The following is a 21,833-nucleotide window of genomic DNA, read 5'->3' on the forward strand; positions in this document are numbered from 1 at the left end:
CTCATATTTCAAGAATTCTGACAGAAACGCACCTCAGCCATTGACATGAGGCATCACCAGACCATAACCTACCTCAGCCACCGACTCACTCATACCCTCTCCCCCGCCTCAGTTGCCTCCCTCCTCAACCCTCCACTACGCCACCTTTGTCAAGTAGAAGTCACCAGTCGTCAATGTAAGTGTTCTTTAAGATGTGTTTACTATTGTTTTTCCATTATTAACTGTTTTTTCTTTATGAATGAGTAAGGTAAAAGAATATTTATTGTGAGTTACCCTGTATGGTGTAAGATGGTTCCCCTAACCTGTACCATTTACATGTATTCTTATGGGAAAATTATGTTTAATTTACGCATTTTTTAATTAAGCGGTGGTTTTCAAGAATGTAACCCCCGCGTAAAACAAGAGGTCGGTGTACTGTACAATATTCATGTTAAGGGTATGTGGACTTAGCCCTTTCCTACCTCATTATACACCTGTCTTGTAACACTCCCTCTATCATATTGGTCTGCCAAGCTTTTTTCTGGCATTCCCTAATATTTCTGCAGGTAAAAGGCTTCCAGATGGGTAGTAAAAGAGCTGTATCCAAATCCTAGGCTTGAAAGAGGAAACTGCATGCAGAAGATAAAATGGACAGCCAGTTCATGATGACACAGCAATACAAGTCAATTCTAGGTGAAGAATATTCTAGATATGGCTCATTTCCTTGTTGAGAAGTTGTTTTACCTTTAGAAAGCATTTGTTTGCTCTAAAACAGGGGTTCCCAAGCATTTTACATCTAGTGCTGTTGTCCATCCAGAGAGAGAGTGAGAGAGAGAGAGAGAGAGTCCCTTGCCAACAACCACAGGGTTTAGGTTCCTGAAGAAACCCTTTGTTGGCAAGATTAAAGGCTTATGGGAAATACCGGTAAGGGGTTAGGTTCCATGGCACCAGATAACACTCATCAAAGCCTAACTAATTTTTGTTTTACTGTTGCATGCACATGCAATTGTTCAAGTAAAATAAGAGGAATGATTATTATATGGTCAAAAAAGTGAAGAGAATAAACTTATCTTACATCTGCAGGAGTTGCCTACGATCTTGGGCGAGGGAGCGTGATTCTGTCTTCTGTGTCCTTAGTAAAATGATTGCCATTGGCAATGCAGTATTTTTATTTGATTTATTAATATTATTTTTATTCATGCCTCATCATTTACGGAGGAATACATTAGACTGTGGAGGGATAAAGACGTCACTCTAATCCATGGATACTCAAAATTCAATGCTGTGGTTGGTGAAATGGTATACAGAGTAAAAACCGTGGAAACCTGGAATCTGCGGTTGGCGAGGGTTTATCGTGTGGTCAGCACGTGTGTGTGACGTAATGGTCAGCACGTTCGCCGCGCAAGAGAGTGGACCCGGGTTTGATCCCCGGGCAGGGTGAAACTTTGGGCAAGTTTCTTTATGCCATTTGACTTTGTCTACCCAGCAGTAATTGGGAACCTGGATGTTAATCGATTTGCAGATCGTATTCCAGGGTAATGGTTAGCCAGTGTAGCTGGCGAGCTGTCCGGTCTTCTCGGACTATTCCTTGACACCGGGTCATGCAACTTGTTTTTTCTGGAAAAGCTAGATAATGATCTCTAAAATTCAGGTTGGCTGTTTCATATATCGTGAATTTCGCGATATCCGGCCAACTGAATGCTGGCCACCATCTTGAATGACGTCGCAGCCCTCATACCACTTACAGTCATTTCTGCTACAATGCGTGTTTTGTCAACCCGAATTGGTTGTAACGCGATTGATGAATAGGGGAATGCTGTTTGTAAAATGTGAACTTTTGCATACGAATGTTGGCTATAACATGATTCCATCCTCAATGTTTTAAGCGTGGCGCGGGGTTATGCAATGTTTACAGTTCATGTTCGACACCACAGGTTCAATTGATTTGTGTCTTTTGTTTGTGAAGTGTTTTTTGAGAGGTACTCTGTAAATTTCCTTTTTTTTTTTTGCAAATTTAGCTGTTACCCATAAATACTGTATGAAAAGAATAAGTAAAAAGAATGTTTCGCAGTGAGGACTAATTACGGTTTATACCAGCGCTCTCTGTTTACATCACGTGATCAGTTGAATCGTGCGGTTTTTGTTGATTGCTCCGTGATTTTCGCTGTTTTCTCCAATTTTGTTGTGTTAGTGATGAATATGGAAAGACAAGGTAAGAAGAATGTTTTCAAGAAGTGTTCTGGTGATCGAATTGCTGGTGGTGAACGTAAAAGAGGTTTACAAGAATGCAACTCTCGCGTTGTGGCCCGAGCTATCCTAGCGACCGCCCGGGCTGCTAGTGTGTGCTTTTTTGGGTGGTGCTGCCACCTGTCGAGTCAAGATAATGGCCTCTACCTCTACTGGGGGTCCTACTGGTGCTGGTGGGACAGACTCATCTAAGCGGCCAAATAAGGAAAGGAGAAGCGTCCCGGTTCTCCTTTTCCTTATCGTAAGGGAGTTAAGTTTGCCAAGTACTTGATGCAGGATAACCAGCGTGTGATTAAGTTACTTGAGGAAGGCTTAAAAACTAGTTTCCGGAAAGTACAATCAGGTCAATAAAGGCAAAATTTGTATAATTTTGAGGTTATTTTTCCCCTTAGTTTATGTATTTGCATTTGGCGAATTGGAATTTGGCAAAATTTTTCCAGTCTATTATTACTCACAAAATACAAGATGTTACTGTACAACATGGCAACGATCTCTGAGTGGGCTGGGATACATACAGTATCACACTTGGTATTTATTTTACACCTCATAATTTTGTTATTTCCATCTTATATTAATATTAGACTCATAATATATAATGCTGGATAGGAAAATGGAATTCAAACAAATTTTTTTTATTGACTTGCATGTGGCAATTCTAAATGGAAAGCGGTGAGTTTCAGACATCACTTACATAAAATAACTTACATTTACATAATTATACACTTACTTTACTATTTATTGTATTCAAATATGTAGATATTATTCACCGAGGCAATTTTTAGGAGTCGGCACTTGGCATATGCTATCGGGTACGGCGGTGAAGGTGGGAGAGGCAGACAGGTTCCCTCTCTCTCGTGCTTTGCCGCTACATCATGAATCCTCTACCATCCGCCCACCCAATCCACCCCTTCCTTTCCGCTACTGTCCGTCATGCTCTCACACCTGCTCATATACACCCACAATGCCTGCCCAGTAGAGATGCCCACTTGGAGCACAGAATCCCCATTTTTTGGACTTCCCTCCTGAATTTTTCCCAGTGAGTTGAAGATCACTAAACCAGACAATTGCAGATTGTTAAATGACCAATGGTATTTATTCTTAAAGTAAATACCGACATACAGTGTATTTTTTGTATGTATTAACTGTAAAAAGATATATGGAATATGTATTACATAGTTGAGAAGTCTTTAAACACTGGCGGAAACATGTTTATATCGTCATTTAATGTTCTATGACTGGGGGTATAATTACGTAGTCAACCCTGTGAGTGTGATAAGTGGATATATCCGCCTGAATATTTATTACCACTGGGTGCGAAAAGCGGATTTACCGTACCCCATGGAGTCAGAGAAACTTTTCTCTACGGTCTGAAGAGTGGGAATATCCTCTAGTTTTCAAAGTCGGCGCCTCAGATGGATGTGTGAGAAACACCACTACAGCTCAGCGTTTACATGCTCATCAGCTGACTCCGCACACGGGAAGTTGCGCTGCGATTCTAGTATACGTGTAATTATATAAATGTATTGATGTTTTAACTTAAAATATATGTGAAGTATAATGACTTAAAACTTTTAAGTCATTATACTTCACACATATGTATTCATTAGTTTAGTATTTTTCACTTGATATACTAATACTGGGTATAAGCTTAATACGAACAGTGTTTACTAATGAGATGGCAAGAATAATTAAAATTCTGGTGTTTGCTTTGTTTATCACATATCTTTTGTTTATCATTCTTGTTTATGATGTTTGCACTTGATTTCTTTTACTTCCAAATAATATACAACCACTCCTCGACTTACGACGGGGTTAGGGACCCAAATCCAGGTCGTAAGTTGAATTGGTCGTAAGTCGAAAATGCGAAAATAATACATAGAAAATCTAAAATGTGTGTCTCTTTTTCTTCTCAGCACCACGAGAACTTTCACTTTTAAGCTTGCCAGCCATTTTAAAGGGAATTACAAATGAAAATTTTGTCAGTACACAGTGCGATCACCAATGTCGGTACTAGAAAATACGTAATTTGAAAAAATTTTGGTACGACTGGGGCGGTCGTTTGTCCGGGTGGTCGTAAGTCAAGGAGTGGCTGTACTGTGTTGTCCTCCGATACTCATAGCCAAATTGTTATTAATTTATAAATCTGTTAAGAATGCAGTAGCAATAGAAAAGTGGGGAGAAGTGAACAGCTGTAGTGACCTTGAAATCAGCTGCTGTGTGGCACTGGTGATCCCTTTAACCCTGACGTTGCCTTTTAACTCTCGTGTCTTTTGCATCATTTTTTTGATTTATGGTTCAATTCTTCTGTATGTCATAGGTTCTTATTTTTTTCATTTACTGATATTATGGTATTGCCACTTTCCTAACATGAGGATAAATCACATCGATCAAATTGTGTATTGTGTAGCATTCTGCCTGAGAAGTGTGCAAAAGCAGGAAAAGAACAGTGCAGGTGAAAACATACAACTTAGTACCACTGTGGACAATGTGTTGATAAACCTCCCTTGTGAGCTGTTCCTTGCTTTGAGAAATATCACACCAATGTCAGATGTAACTGCTGTATATACATATTAGTAATTACTATAAGAGAATAATTTTCAGTACATACTGTATTAAATTTTTTCTCTTCCATGCCATACTGTAATTGCAAATAAAATAAATAGTTAGAGGGAATTTGGAAAAAAAATGTAAGAAATAGCAATTTAGTTTTCAATATTTTGTATAAAGAATTTTTTTTGTTTATAATGAAAAGAATGCAATTTCTTATTGTTCGTATGATGTTTTATAATAAACAAGTACATTAGCTGTTTATTGACTTATTTTGATCCTATTAAGTACATTTTACGGGATGACAAATTTACTAATACGTGTACGGTATTTTAATTTTTTTACGGAAATTGTAAAATTTCTGAAAGCTCAACAACTCTCAGAGAAATTTTGTGCCAGAGGCAAAAAATATTCCCTCACTTAATATTAAAAAAGTAGTGACAAATGTTGAAATGCGAGTTTCATTTTTATGGATAATTGATACGCCGAAGGGAACTAGCTCAAAATTTAAATATGCACTCAAAGGGTTAAGTAACATAACATATAATTTTCTTAGTTACAGCTGTTATATTTTGTGTCTGACATAAGGGCATCATCATTTAATTAATTTTCAATACAAGTTACATAATTCATATGTGACATGTACATTATCATTTAATAATTTTTCTGTTAACTGGGGTATAATTATATGATTAACAACATAACATACAATTTTTTAAGTTACATCTCTGTCATGTGTCGTATACTGCAACTGTATCTGACACATGTACGCCATCATCTGATTAATTTTCTATACCTGGGGGTATATGAGGTTAAGTAACATAGCATATAATTTTCTAAGTTGAAGTTTGATACAGTACAGTACAGTATAGGGTTACAGTAATAAATTTTCATAAACACCATTCACGAGAAAGCTTCTTCACAGACATATGTGCTTCAAAATTGTACCAGAACTTTGATAGCTTCATTTTTAACCGCTGAATGTCTCTGATAAAGTACAGTAATCCAAAAGTTTGATGTGTCATCATAGTTATTAAAATTCACCCTTGCCTCATTGTCAGCCTGTAATTCTACCATTTTTAGTGTAAAACATCCACACTGTTTTACATCTATCTTGAACGGAAACTGAACAAAATCAAAAGAATCGGAAAGCAACTCAGGGAATCTAATCATTGAAATCTTCTGTCTGCATCCATGGGAAGTAGAGTGAACTTAGCTAAGAATAGTTCAAAGGTAGGAATGTGGAACTTATGTTGTGAAACATGTTATCAGGGCAAGCCTGACTTGACCTGACCTGACGCTGACCTGCTGGCCAAGTCCTTCAGTCCTTGACACCTGAACTAAAAAAGGAAAAATCGCATGTGACATTTGCAAAACCTAGGTGACTCCAGCAACCCCATAACCTCCATGGGACCCCAGTGACCCTATGAGCTCTATTCGACCCCCTTATGATGCATCTAGCGACCCCATGTTTGGGAACCGTTGCTCTCGAAGTTAGCAATTTATCAAAATTTTACCTTTTTTTCTTAAGTACCAAATAGGCATTGGATGGAAATTTTTAATGTTTAATATTTTATTCCTTGGTGCCTAAAAAATACAATACCTTCAGAGGATGAATGACAATTAATTTTCTTATCAATACAGGTATCCCTCGTTTAACAAAGGGGTTGCGTTCCTGAAAACCTAATGTTTAGTGAAACTATCAGTCAGTGAGGGATAAGTGGCGATGCAGCTTAGTGTCAGATACAAATTTTAATAAAGCCTAAAAAATACCCGTATGTATTACTTGTGCTTTCTAGTACCACCTCTAACCAGTCCCCAATTACCATTACTACTTCACCCTAAGTCAAAATTACCATCATTGCCACTATTATTATCATCACTTGTGAGTTTGTTTACAAGAAATGAAGGTCAGTGAACGATACCTACCGTGTCCGAAGTCGTTAACCCGTCACAGGTCAAACTCATTGATCTACCTATGCGAGTGGCCTTCTCTCGAGTCAGATGATGATGCTGTTAGGCAAGGTGTGATCTGGAGACGGAGAGTGAAGTGAGGGGAAGCATAGACCCTGCCACCTACACACACTCTCTCCTTACTACTTCCAAAGTTTGCTGCCCTCAACACAGGCAAATAAATATGCCCAGAGACCTTGTCCCTTCTGCAAGAACACAGTGTTTTGTGAAAAAGTCCACTGTGCTAGATGCCCTGCTTTGAGCAATATCATACCACCATAAACTATTAAACAGAAAAAAAGAAACATCGTAAATATGTTAATACTTACATAATTATTGTAAAGTTTAGAAACTTTGGTGAAAAAATATATTTATGTTTATGAGGTCACGCCGTGTGCTTGTGTCAATAGTTATACAGTGGTCCCTCGGTTAACGAACACAATTCGTTCCACAGAGTCGTTCGTTAACCGAAAATTTCGTTAACCGAATCTATTATTACAATGGGATATTGTGTAATTGGTTCCAACTCACAGAAAAGTATACATACAGAGTACTGTACACAGGTAATAGAATAAACAAAACACTAAATATAAACTAAATACAGTACTGTAGTGTACAGTATACTGTACAATAATAAATACAAAACAATAGAATATTGTATTTTAACTTACTTTGAGGTGTGTATGTCGTATTCCCGGCAGCTTTGTTTACATATAAAACAGCTGATTGTAGAGGCAGTCGATGTTGACATGCCATATTCTTTACAGACTGCATTGGTTCTAATGCCTTCTTCGTGTTTCATAATAATTTCTGCACTGTATGTTATCAAAATGTTAACTAAATTTCAGAATGACCAATAATTTTAATGTAAAAATGCAAAAATATTCAAGACACCAACAAACTCGATGTTCACTCCACTGTAAACAAAGTTAAACTGAGAAGCGTTGTTTGGTGACTCAATCAGCTGATGGGCGCACAAACTCTGTTCCCTGTACTGTATATATTATCAATATGTTAACTAAATTTCAGAATGACCAATAATTTTAATATAAAAAATGCAGAAATATTCAGAGACCTCTTTCTTGATATTTACTTCACTGGAAACGAATGTAAACATAGAACTGATTATTGTATTGGCAGACTAGCCCTTCAGCTGATGCTCACAACAAAACGTGTTTGTCGTAAGGATTTCATTAATCCAAGTTTTGTTCGTTAACCGAATTGAAGTTCCTTATGGGAGGTAATTCGTTAACCGAAATTTTGTTAATCGAACCATTCGTTAACCGAGGGACCACTGTATTAGTGTAACAGACGTAAACACCCAGTCATGTCTTAGACAAGCTGGTAAGGTTCTAGCATAGGTTAATGATATGCAGTAGAAGGGTCGCGGCTGGTATGGTCGCATGTTATTTCAAGGTGAACACTTTTTGGGTGCACAAAATGAGGTTGATATCCATGGCAGATGGAAGATGAGGTATATATTACAACCATAGTGTATAAACACAGGAATTGCATTCATTGATTCTCACATAATAAATGTTCAAATAACCTAACCTTATGTAACCTATGATAGGTAAACACGTGTAATTTGTGATTGTAATTTTATTTCTATCAATATTTTAGTGTAGGCATCCCCTACGTCAATGACAATTTAGCCTGTTAGGCATGGACGCACACAAGTTCTGGATCAAGGCCTGGCCGATGCCTTCCATATCCTCCCATACCATCTTTGCATCAGCAATTAACAGTTCTTGGCTATGGCTGGGGATGTTGTTTAGCCGACCTGTCTTGACCATTTCTGCCCAGACGTTTTCTGTGGGGTTGAGGTCTGGCGATTTTGGAGGATATGGCAGAAGCCTAACATGTGGGTGGTTCTGAAACCAACTCTTGACAACATTACTCGTGTGTATGGGAGAGTTGTCTTGCAAGAGTCCAGCCGAATACACCAGCACTGACTCTGCCACTTCTCTGGGTTCCAACCACATGTCCTGCTTCATAACTGGGAAAATGCATAAAAGGGACTGATGACAAAACATAATTATGTTGCCATCCTGGTATTAACTATGTGGTAGACGATTCCACATGTGTGACATTACCTTTGATTTCCTAAATATTGGCGACTACAGATGTGTGACATGTGTAACATAAAGGTTCCATTCAGTATCTCCTTCATATCTCCAATTAACTACCTGAACCTATAACTAAGCTGTAGATATTTCTAATACAGTGAGAAAGAGTGAGTGAGAGAGAGGGGTGAGAGAGTGTTACCGTCCGTTGCGTCTGCGCCAAACTCTGGTAGTCGTCGTCTCATCCGTGGTGAACGTCTTCTCGTTGCAGTACACAACGTCTTCCCAGAAACAAGTTGGCTTTTCTGCATACTCTAACATACTCCAGGTGCCTTTCCATGTCTACCTCAGTCAGGTGTGGCTTCTTTGTGGGTATATGGGCATGGAGGTCATTGCAGTGTTGTCTGTTTCTGAATGTCTGTGGTGTGCAGGCTCCAACCTGATGCAGGGTCTGTCTTGTATCGTCGTGGCGCTTTATTCATGAGGCTACGGTGCGCTTGCAAACACCGAGCCGCCTAGCAATCGCACCGTTGCTCAGGCCCTCTCCATGAAGTGCTATGATTGTTGCGTGTGTTCTCTCTGAGGTCTTCATAATGACTAACATAAATATGACTGGAGTTTGGCCTATTAAAACTCCTGCTGTTTGCTCTGATGGTCTGCCCTTTGCAGATAGAAACTGCTCCGTTTCTAACGGATTCATTACATTCTTTTAAACGAGCACACATCCTCTGGCGAAATTCTTTGCTACACTGTTAAATAGCACTGACAATGTTTTTGCTTTGTGAATTTTACTACCAGTTACCCCCGGTCAACCCCCTATTCTTATCATATATTGTGACATATTAAAGAGATATAGCATGTTTCTTAACTCACATCTTTCCAATAGCTCAGTTACCTATGCGTAATATTGTATAACTTTCTTACGTTACTTATGTTTCGTATTGTTTTTTCTGGATGAGGTCTTGTATTATGCCACTTCTCATCACTTTCTCAGATAGTGGTTATAATCATGAGTATTTACACCATCTCGTTGTATCTCATAGTATGTGAAATTCCTATACAGCACCTCAGTTTCTAGAGTGCCTGCCATTTCTACCGTATGTGGGTGACTAAACATAGTACTACGGTATACTATATAATGCTGTGACATTATCTGGTTTTAGTGCTATGGGTTTTATATGTATTCCTGATAATTTCTCTGTGGTTACTACACATGATAAAAGGAATAACAGCACATAAGTTTTACAATGAATCACACAATCAGAGGTACCAACCCTACCAATACATGGCGTCAGTCTCGCAGTGTTCGTTGCGAGAGCCATCGTATCCAGGGGTGCAGAATGATTTTATGCTGACTGTACCTCTCCTAGTCCATCACCCTAAAACAAAAATCCCTGTATGGCAAGGGAACACCTTATTGAATTGATTTGAGTGACACTTGTCTGATCTCTTCCTCTGCAAAAAATGGTTTGTTTGCCCTGTGTGCACATAATATTGATATGTTTTGGCGGCAAATACATTTGTTCTCTTGGAGTATTTATTCTTATGTATTAGATATATAAAAGCCTATTGCTGATTCATGTATTCTCATAGGTCCACCACCCCCAGGACTTCAAAAGCCAGCAAAAGGTAAGTTTTTGCCTCATTATATAAATTATTCTGGGCCTGGTAACTAAAAATCTCTTTACTGTACATTAACCATTTTTGTTTTGTTTTTACTAAATTTCATTAATAAATCGACCCTTCCATGACAGCACACAGGTGAAGTGTAAGGATATATTTTCTCAGAGTTATGGGAATTATTAACCTCTTGCCTTATGCATTTATCCCCAAAAGTCATAAATTTTTTTTATTACTACGGTACAGTACAGTATGCTATAACGAATCTAATTGGTTCTTGTACTTGTATTTTGAAATCTCTACATATGGACAAAGTAACATAAAATATCTTGTTGTATAGTTTATTATTTATGAAATAATTACACAGTCAAAAATTATACTGTAAATATTATCCCGAGATATCTCAGGAATTACTGTACAGTATACAAAAAAGTAAATAAAAAGATGTACATTTTTATAACTTGTAGTACAGCACAGTACTGTACTTAGTAAAAACAAAAATACATTAGATGCACAATTCCATAAAACATGAAATAAAGTATTGTGATGTGATATACTGTACTGTACAGTAAAGCCTCAAAGATCCTGACCTGGGAAATCCGGATTTCGGAAGATCCGGACAAAAAATTTGGGGGTTCTGGGCTAAGAAGCCTCCTAGAAGTTTCCCTAAGAAGCATTCCTAAACCAGAGCAAAGAACATTTTAGGCCCGTGGGCGCTGCTTGACCCGTCAGTTGCTTGGACACAGGTGCCCGAGGAGGTGGGAAACATACACAGAGTTGACAATTGTTGTTTGTGGGAATATTATTTCATTGACTCTAGTAATGACACAATGTTTCTTATTATGTTATCATGGGTAAATGCCTGGTTTATATACAGTAATTTGTTTATCACAACATTAGTGCTGTATATTTGGTGTTTCTTACGGTAAGATCTCACATTTCGCGTTATTTCATTTCGCGTTTTTGAATTTCGTGAGCACTACCTAATGTAACCAAGTATTATATTTGGCGTAAAATATTGTGAGTTTCACGAGATCCAGCTAGCTGAACGCTGGCCACCGTCTTGAATGACGTCATACCGGTTATTCCAGTTATTCCCGCACCTTCCTATCGACCGCCCGGGCTGCTGTTGTGTGCTTTTTTTGGTGGCGTTACTACCTGTCGTGTCAAGATAATGGCCTTTACCTTTACTGGGTGTCCCACTGGTGCTGGTGGGGGTGGGACAGACTCACCTAAGCGGCCAAATAAGGAAAAGGAGAAACGGGTCTATCGTAAGGGAATTAAGTTTGCCAAGTACTCGATGCAAGATAACCAGCGTGTGATTAAGTTACTTGAGGAAGGCCTAAAAATTAGTGAGATAAGAAAGATTACTTGTTTTCCGGAAAGCACAATCAGGTCAATAAAGGCAAAGAAAGGGGAAATAGAGAATTCTTTAGGAGTGGCAAAGAAGTTCTTTGGTGGAAATGTTGGTGCGTCAAATAGAGTTGTGTATGAATCCTCTGAGAAAACCAGGCTGATGGCTATGACAGAAAATTTTTTGAGCAAGTGGCTTGCCCGCCGTGTGACAGAAAATGCAAGTGTTGATGGATCACAAATTCGAGACCAAGCCCTCTATCTTTTATGCTGTAATATGTCGCAAGAAAAACATAAATAATCCCCTTCAATTTGGTGCTTCTGTTGGCTGGCTGGCAAACTTAAAGAGACGTTGTGGTGTGAAATATGCACGATACCGTGGAGAAGTTTCGTCTGCAGAAGAGGTGGCTGCAAGTTCATTTCCAGAGATAGCAAAGCAACTTGTAGAAGAAGGTAGATACTCATTGGATCAAATTTATAATTGTGATGAAACAGGCATTTGGGTAAAGATGGCTAAAGACCGATTCACTGCTTTACTAACCACAAATGCATCAGGTCAGCATAAGATGAAGCCCTTAGTTATCTACCGATCAAAGAAGCCTCGTGCCTACCGCAATTTTGACATGATTAACTTGAATGTGTATTGGAAACAAAATCACAAGGGCTACATGACGCGAAATATTTCCCACGTGTGGTTTGATGAGTGATTTGTGCCCGACTCATGACGTAACTGCCGGAACTTGAAATTAGATTTTAAAGTGCTTCTATTTATGGACATTGCTCCTGGCCATGCCCTGTATCTGGTTGGTAGACATCCTAATGTTCAGGTGGTGTTCCTGCCCTCCAATACAACCTCCATACTGCAACCACTTGATCAAGAAATAATTGCCAACGTGAAGTTGCTTTACTATAAGGCAGTTCACGACAGAATGAGGAAAGCCACAGAGTTTCAAGATGAAGTGAACGAAATCAACAACGCTAATGATAGCGATGTGGGAGACCCTGCTTCAGTCGGCACCTCTGGCAACTCCCCCACCTTGCCGCAAGACCCTGCTAGCAACTCTCTTAGTGACATCACTCAACAGAATGTGCTCTCTGTCAAGCAATTCTGGAAGCAATTTCATATCCGACATGCTGTGGACCACATGGTAGCCGTATGGAACAAAATCACATTGGCAACCATTAAACATGCTTGGAAACCCGTCTTCACACACCTGAGTAATGCAAGGTCAGTTGTGCAGCATCAGGCGGATTTCTTAGAAGCTGCAGTAGAAAGTGCAAGGAGTGCCCCAGCACCTGATTTCCGTGAGGTGGATGCACAACGGATCAACGAGATGCTTAAGGAGAATGATGAAGAAATGCTGGAAGATGTGGCTGATGAGTCATCTGACGAGGCAGGTGAAGGCGACGCTGAAGAGGAACGCAAGATCACAGCCAGCAAGATGTCCCTGATACTGAGCACTTGTTTGAACCTCCAAGAACTGGTTGAAGAATTGTCCGAGAATGAGCGTGCATCACTGGTGAGCAAAGTGGAGGCCATCAACACATTTATGCCAAGATACCAGCGAAAGATAAATGAACGTCAGCAGTCACTAATCACACGGTACCTCACACGACGCCGACGTGTTAGCGATGCACTCCAGAACATCAATGTTGGAGAAGAGGTGGAGGAGGGAACAGGATTTGCCAGATATTACCACCGAGGACTTCCTAGGATTTGAACCAGGAGAGCCGGGGAGGTGGCTCCAGCTAGCCTGCTCATCCCCAGCCTCGGATATCCAACACCACCCAAGCTCATCAAGTTTTGGCAAATCGGTAAATGCTACTGTATTTTTTAAGGGTTTATGCATTGTTTAAAATAATGATTTATCTTTATCTGCAAAATTTGTATCATTTGTTGGTTATAAACAGGAAAATCAGAGATTGATGTAGAGTGGCCAGTCTATATTGTTATTTTTCCCATTGGTTTATGTATTTGCATTCGGCGAATTTGAATTTGGCGCAATTTTTCCAGTCTATATTACTCGCGAAATGCAAGATCTTACTGTACAGTATTTCATTTATTATTCACCTGAAAATCCGGACAATCGGCCTTCCGGACAGTTGGTCCCCCCCTTTTAGTCCGGATCTTTGAAGGTTCACTGTATTTCTAATAAAGTAATGTAAGTGCTACTTTCTAATACTTAGTCTTGTTATTTTCGTAAAGTGACAACTTAACAGATGTGTCACATTTATGTACATGTACTGAATTTCTTACTGTGAATGAAATTTATTCTTCTAGCTGTCAACATAAAAATTTAAAATTTTTGAAAATTTGCTGACAAAATTATAAAATATGCAGCTTGGAAATACTGTACTGTTATGTACATCTCACTGAGGAATTTAATCTTTGTTCATTATATAACACCATCCAAGCACAAAACAAACATGACTATAAATGTTTGAAAATTTAAAGAAACAGCTTATATATGAAGAAGAAAAAAACATAAATACAGTGGCAGACAACGTAGCTTTACAACTAGACTATTAGTTATATGGTTCAGTCGCTGTCAAAGGTATTCATCCACTCCACCACCTTACTCTTGCACCTGGCCGACTCCTTTCTGCACGGTAGGTCGCGTGGGGTGGAGAGGGAGAATGGTCAATGTGGGGGAGGGCCGTGTGTTGGGGGGTGTGGGAGGGCGGTATGTAATGCAAATTGTTCATCAGAGAGGGAGGGGGTTGAAGAAAATATGGAAATTCATGAAACCAGGAAGGGAAGGATGGATGTAAATTTTTCCCCACTCTACAGTATTATCTTAGGTTTACATGCTTGAAAGAGAAATAGATACAGGGGTAAGGATCCTTATTTTATGATTACTATTATGTTTCATCCATTCCTTTATTTATAATTTTTTCAGGTTGTGGTTCAGGATTTAGACAACAGTAATTAGATATTTATAATAATATGAGGAGAAATATTGAATACGAGGGAGGAAATTACATTTATTTTTAATATTTACCAACACAGGTCATACAGAATCCTAATAGCCCGTCCAGTGTTCTCTTCACCTGTCAATCACGGTCTCCCCAGCCTAAAATTATATAATTTATAGGAATTAAGAGTTCAAATATGTTTTGTTAATATTACACACCCAAAATTAGTCAGTTTCCCAAGTTACCAGACTCCTCCCAGCAGGTTAATCAATGTCTCACAGTGACCCCCAACCTCCCATGCAATTTCTGTCACATTGTAGCCAGACACTCAAACTGATAATTTGCCAGCGACTCACCTATCGACATTCTTTAGCATCCATGTAGGGCTGGGTGTGGAGCAGTGGCCAAACACCATGGCCATTACCACCCTGTCACCTTGCATTGGTTTTTGTAATTCTATTAAACATATTACATGGTGGACAAGACACATTCTATCCAATAAATCATTCTTATTTTTTTTATTAATTAATATTGTTGGTGTTGGTGGTACAGCGGTAACGAGCATAACTCTCACCAATGCGTCAAGGGTTCGAGCCTCGGCCCGGACACACGTGAGAAGGGTGTTATACAGTGTGACCCTCACTACCAAACACCACAGGTTTCCCGGTCCCCGGTTTCCCCCTGTACAAACACTGGATAAACCTCCCAAACAGAAAGGCCATGTGACACCTCCCCTTCACCCTCCCAGACACCTTCTTGTTTGAGCTTTAGGCCAACCAACTGCCAGGGTCAGCAAGGCAATGAACATCTAGCTACATCCACCAACTTTGACTCCTTCTTCAGGTGTTAAAGATAATTGTAAGACCACATACACTCTCGCTACATATGAGTATGTGGCTCTTGACTTGTGCCCTCCTACTTTACCTAGTCTGCCCCCTCTAATCCTCCCCTATAAATACCACCCCCACCTTCTTGTGACCCGTCCTTGAGGATATGGTAGGAGGAGGGGTGGGCGATTACCTTTGACTGTGACTGAACATGCAGAAAGCTTGTTATAAATGTATAAACCTTGAAAGATTTTCTGTCATACAATATGCTGTATATATAGAACATCACATCAATCACATGCATAAAAAGTATTCTCATGCAGTTACATAATATTGTAGTACATAAAACACCCCATGCAGAAACAAGCATAAAAGCAAGCAGGATGCATATCGTTTATCCCTTTCAAATGTAATAATATAAGTGCACAAAAAATGCGTATAAATCTAATATAAGATAACAGTTTACTAGAAAAATTATAGAGCATACAAAATAGTATTTATTTACGGGTTTTACTGTGTACAGTACTGTATGGTATATGTGAAAACAAGGTGCTACACAGTGTCACTTCACAATCAGGGCAAAAATACTTGCTCTCTCGTCTAGTTCTCTTTCCAGATGCATCTCGCTTTCAACTACCTGTACACACAAAATACACCTTTGTCGGATTGTTTTTCTTTATGGAGGAGGAATAATATCTGGAAAGTGTCTGCCTGATAGCTGAAGGCGTACATGTACAGGGCGTCCTCGCTTAACGTCGGGGTTACATTCCTGAAAACGCGGCGTTATGTGAAACAACGTTAAGCGGATCAATTTTACCCATAAAAAATAGATAAAATACGGGAGTTACATTCCTGAGCCTCCCTTTGGCCCATGAAAAAAGATACTTATACAGAAAATCATTGTCATTTCTGTAGAAAATAGTGTATAGAACTACAGTACTAAGTTTTTATTGGTATTCACTGATGGGCGGAGGTGGTAGAGCGAGTGTGTGGTGGGCAGTGGAGCGAAGGAGGAGGATGGCGGGAGCGAAGGAGGAGGATGGTGGGAGCGAAGGAGGAGGATGGTGGAGCAGAGGTGGGTGGGAGCTGAGGAGGGCAGGATAGGAGGAGGAGGGTGGGAGCGGAGGATAGTGGGAGAGGAGGAGGAGGGCGGGAGAGGAGGAGGAGGGTGGGAGCAGAGGAGAAGGGTGTCGAGTCACTGAAACTCTGCGGCTGCCTCCTCCTCCTCCATACAATATCCACAGACCTCTCACCATTTTCATGTCGTAACACATCTAGTTTCTCGGCTAAGCATATACACTTTCTTTTAGCTTTTGAAACAACACTACCATCACTTGCTCATGTTGAATAGGGACGCAAAAATGCCGTAAGAAACCTGAGAAAGTTTTTCTCCTTTTCCTGTTAAGATGCGTGAAAACAAAGGGCCCGCCAGCTGCGACTGTTGATACTAGTGATGCTGATGTCACCACTCACAAGCCCAGCAGCCTCCGTGCGCAAGGCGTGTTTTTGTTTTTTTATTTGTATAATAATGGTACATATCGGGATTTAGTTATTATTTATATGAAAATGTAATTTTATTTTATTTTTTATTCTATTTTTGTCGTAAATACAACGAATATAATGGTGTAAATTAAAATGGGGCCTAAATTAACCAGGGTCTTAAATATGAATCGTCGTTAGTAAAACCGTCATTATCGGAGGCTTTCCTGTAGTCCATTACTAGTTTTGGTTTAGATTTTACTACACCTCTTTTTTCCACATCTACCATTTCTGCATTGTAAACTGTTGAGAGCAAGCTTATGTCCTTGTTATCTTTCCAATGCATTGCAATCGCCTTCCCTCTTTGCTAAGCAAAAATTTCGCCTTCTGTTTTACTTTTCTCATGTCCATTGGCATTTCTTTTCTAGTTGCCTTGACGGTGCCATATATGTCAGTGTGATTTTGTATAAGTAGATCAGTAAGTTGTGGTACTGTATCTTAAAAGTTGTCAACAGTAAGACATATCCATTATTCATCTAGGGTCTCATGAGTGTCAAAATTTCACAAGAGGAAACTGGTAGATTTTATAATCCTCATCAAACTCTGTGCGCTCTCCTGTGTACAGTTACAGCTCCTCCCCGACTTAGGACGGGGTTAGGGACCCAAATCCAGGTCGTAAGTCGAAATGGTCGTAAGTCGAAAATGCTTAAATAATACATAGAAAATCTAAAGTGGGTGTCTCTTTTTCTTCTCAGCACCACAAAACTCTCACTTTTAAGCTTGCCAGCCATTTTAAAGTGAATTACAAACAAAAATTTTGACTGTACTGACGTTGGGATTCGAAAATACGTAATTTGACAAAATTTTGGTACGACCGAGGCAGGTCGTAAGTGCGGGTGGTCGTAAGTCTGGGAGGAGCTGTATATGATAAAATTCTAAACATACACATTTTATGACTCACAAAATATATAGGTCTTGATACTGAAAATGCACATTCTAAGGAATATATTGTACCCAACCTAGTCTCCCTTTGTACAAGAGACTTTCATCAATGCTTATTTCTCTCTCGGGTATAAAGATCCATAAATTTTCTCCAGGTTATTATAAATCGGCCATATTTTATTCAGCTTTGGATTTGGGAGAGACTCAGGATCATAATCTTCATTGTTTGCAAAGGACAAGTACAGTATTGTTTAATGGTACAAATTCTTCTGTATGGCATGACTTGTTGGACAAATGGTGAAGATAAAGTATTCCTATACCAATACAACTGTAATCAGGTTTCCTTAAAATAATCTGTAAGATAATATAGTAATACCAAGGAAAACATGAATTTCATCACTGTGGGTAGAGTACCACTTGTTTTTACCATTATTCCTAGATGCTGGCAGTTACTGCAAACACTGATCATCTCTGTTACAATAACAGTAACAAGATCATCATAAAAAATTATGTTGAAATATTGCAACTGCTGTATTATCTGGATTTGAAGTATAATTTACAGTAGCATCGCCTGTGAAAGTACAGTATGTAAATGTGGGGAGGACTGAACTAGGAGAAGAGATAAGTTTGATCTTTTCCACCTAGAATGTCAGGTGGACTTTAGTGTCAGTAAATGAGTCTGAACTTTCACTGTCAGTATCCATATCATTGTCACTGCACTCACTCCCAGGTTCATCTATATCAATACACTCATCACTACTATCAACCGAATTGTTATCACTGGACATACTAGGGGTGAAAACACTGAGAAAATATGCTTCTTTTGATGCTCTGGAAATGTGGTACTCATTGGTTGATTGGCTCTAGCAAGTCTTGAGCTGCCACCCATTGATAGAAAATGGAACAAATCAAATAGCACAAGTATACTCAGGCCTGGAGGCGCCTGTATGTGGAAACTGGGAGCACCACGAGTTAACTCGTGAAAAAAAAATGCGTAATTTTTTTTGGAGTTAACTTGGGTTAATAAGGCAAGAGGTTAATGTAGTAACTCACTTCTATTTTGTTTCTCAGTCTTTGTAGTATTACCAGAAACTGATTTTGAACTAAAATCTTTATATGTTCATTATACTGTGTCATAAGCAAATAGAAACACTTTCTTATTTAAATAATATCTATAGCAGGATTAAGTGACATCAATTTTTGTGTTGTGATTCAGCCAGTTTAAATAATAAATACTGTACCTGTATTGTAATGTGCCTTGAATGTTTAGGTTAAAGGTTTAAAGAGGCTGGGAATTTAGTGTTTGCCTTAAATAATGCAAATCTTTAAACAAAGGAGATCATCCACAGATCTGTTTAAATATAATTTAAAGTTAAAATGTTTTCTTCTATCAAATAGATAACAAATTTGATCCAGGAACTGGTTCAAAATAGACCCAGATATTGAATAGATTTATTGATAACAGTTGTTTTATTTCCCATCAGCAACCCCTCACATGTCCAGTCTTTCTACATTCTTCCTGGTGTTTGAATTTTGTGAACACGACTTGGCTGGCTTGCTCTCCAATGTCAACGTAAAATTTAATTTAGGTGAAATTAAAAAGGTAAGTAATAAACCTCTAAACCTGTTATTACTGTAGTACTTATAATTATGCCCCAAGACTGAAATATTTTCTTGTTATTGCCATCAGCAATATTATGAACATGTGTGTGGACTTGGGAGGTTGCCAACCACCTTCACTAAATCACCTGACCTCTCCCGCTACTGGGCCAACCTTTGAGTTGTGTTGTTGTTATTTTTCAACTTGTAATATCGAGCAGATATAGTACGTATTTTTATTCAAGTTCTTTTTCTCTGTTACATGCACACACAGTTGTTCATGCAGAATGTGAAAAAAAAAATGATGATCATAGGTCAAAAACATAAAGATAATAAAAACATTATTACCGCCTGAGTCACCCAGATTGTGGTAGGAGGGGGTGACGGTGGAGATCTTAGCCCCTCCAGTCTCTCGCCTACTGGCAATGTGGTATTTCATTCTTTAATTTTATTTATGATTATTTTTATTAAATTTCTTTTAGTCTGTTATGTGCGCACACAATTGTTCATACAGAATGTGGAAAAAAAAAACCGTTTTTTTTTTTCTAAAAAAGTTTTTGTGATAAAGTCCAGAATGCGACGTCTAGCTTTATACCTACGTATGTTTATGCCTTGCATTTACTCGCCAGGCCAACATACAGGCAATTAAAACATCTAATAATTACTCAAATACGTAATAATAGGACACGTCGCTACCTGGCATTTAATTGCAACTATCAAAAGATAAAAACTTAAAAATAAAAATTTATGTCCATGGTAGTTAGAGTGCGGTCGTGGGTGTGGGTGGTGTGAGGTGAGTAACAATAATAACTAACAGTTTATTGATAAAGTTCAGCAGTCCGAAGGCTGAAAATATAAAGTTAACAGAAATGACTTATTACATGCATTAAGAGGGGGGGGGGGGTGTTTAACAAATGTGTTTATTACAGAAAGGAAGATGAACATAATTGATCATACAAATTGATGTTTACAGTAGAGGTCACATACGTTGCGTGCACTGAGGTGTTGTTGAACAGCAAACATGTAGTGTAATAATTCCCTCACAGATGGTGTTATGAGGACCTGACTTGGTGTAGTAATTCCCTCACAGATGGGTTATGAGGACCTGACTTGGTGTAGTAATTCCCTCACAGATGGGTTATGAGGACCTGACTTGGCATAGTAATTCCCTCACAGATGGTGTTATGAGGACCTGACTTGGCATAGTAATTCCTTCACACCAGATGGTGTTATGAGGACCTGACTTGGTGTAGTAATTCCCTCACAAATTGTGTTGTATGTAGTTAACTTTCCCTTAATTATCTATGCCTTTACTTGAGAGTCTGGGGAGACATGTGAGTGAACTTTTGGTGGGTTATGTGTCATTAGGGTTGATAAGGTGTCTGACTTCCATGAGGGAAAGCCCCTGATATGACAGCATAAGAGAGGAGGGGGCATTGCTTTGTGTTAGACCTTGTTCACCACCAGTAACACTAAACTAGGCTGTTACTTGATCACTTCCACCTTTCACTACTACTGTTCTTGAAAAAAATCACTATTAATTGATAAAAAAAAAATTAATAATGAATTGTTCGATAGAATATGACTTGTCCGCTCTGGAATATATTTATTAGAGTTATGAAAATCAATGCGAAGTGGTGTTTGTCCACTGCTCCACACCCAGCCCTACACGGATGCTAAAGAATGTCGATAAGCGAGCCGCTGGCAAATTATCAGTTTGAGTGCGTCTGGCTACAACGTGACAGAAATTGCAAAGGAGGTTGGGGGTCACTGTGAGACATTGATTAACCTGCTGGGAGGAGTCTGGTAACTTGGGAAACTGAATAATTTTGGGTGTGTATTATTAACAAAACATATTTGAACTCTTAATTCCTATAAATTATATAATTTTAGGCTGGGGAGACCGTGATTGACAGGTGAAGAGAACACTGGACGGGCTATTAGGATTCTGTATGACCTGTGTTGGTAAATATTAAAAATAAATGCAATTTCCTCCCTCGTATTCAATATTTCTCCTCATATTATTATAAATATCTAATTACCGTTGTCTAAATCCTGAACCACAACCAGAAAAAAAAGATATAAATAAGGAAATGGATGACATGTTATAATACTGGTAATTAAATAGCAATGGTCATCATCTATTACTCTTTTAAGCATGTAAACCTAAGATAATTTAGTGAAGAAAAATAATTACATTCATCCTTCCCTTCCTTCTTTCATGAATTTCCCTTCTTTCTTCAATCCCCTCCCTCTCTGATGAGCAACTTGCATCACATAACACCCTTCCACACCACCCCCCCCC

General features: G+C 38.8%; 1 protein-coding gene across 6 annotated transcripts in view; it reads left to right on the forward strand.

Moving 5' to 3' along the window:
- Nucleotides 1–21,833, forward strand: part of LOC121876392 (cyclin-dependent kinase 9-like) — a 56,286-nt gene that overhangs the window by 14,905 nt on the left and 19,548 nt on the right. For 5 of the 6 annotated variants that reach the window (XM_042381465.1, XM_042381467.1, XM_042381468.1 and 2 more), the window contains 2 exons: nucleotides 10,386–10,421; nucleotides 19,414–19,532. In XM_042381465.1, coding sequence (XP_042237399.1) covers nucleotides 10,386–10,421; nucleotides 19,414–19,532 — 155 coding nt within the window. The remainder of the gene's footprint in view (nucleotides 1–10,385; nucleotides 10,422–19,413; nucleotides 19,533–21,833) is intronic. The other variant, XM_042381466.1, reaches the window with a different exon arrangement.

Source organism: Homarus americanus, unplaced genomic scaffold (genome assembly GCF_018991925.1).
Source record: "Homarus americanus isolate GMGI-L3 unplaced genomic scaffold, GMGI_Hamer_2.0 scaffold34921, whole genome shotgun sequence".
NCBI classification, from domain to species: domain Eukaryota; kingdom Metazoa; phylum Arthropoda; class Malacostraca; order Decapoda; family Nephropidae; genus Homarus; species Homarus americanus.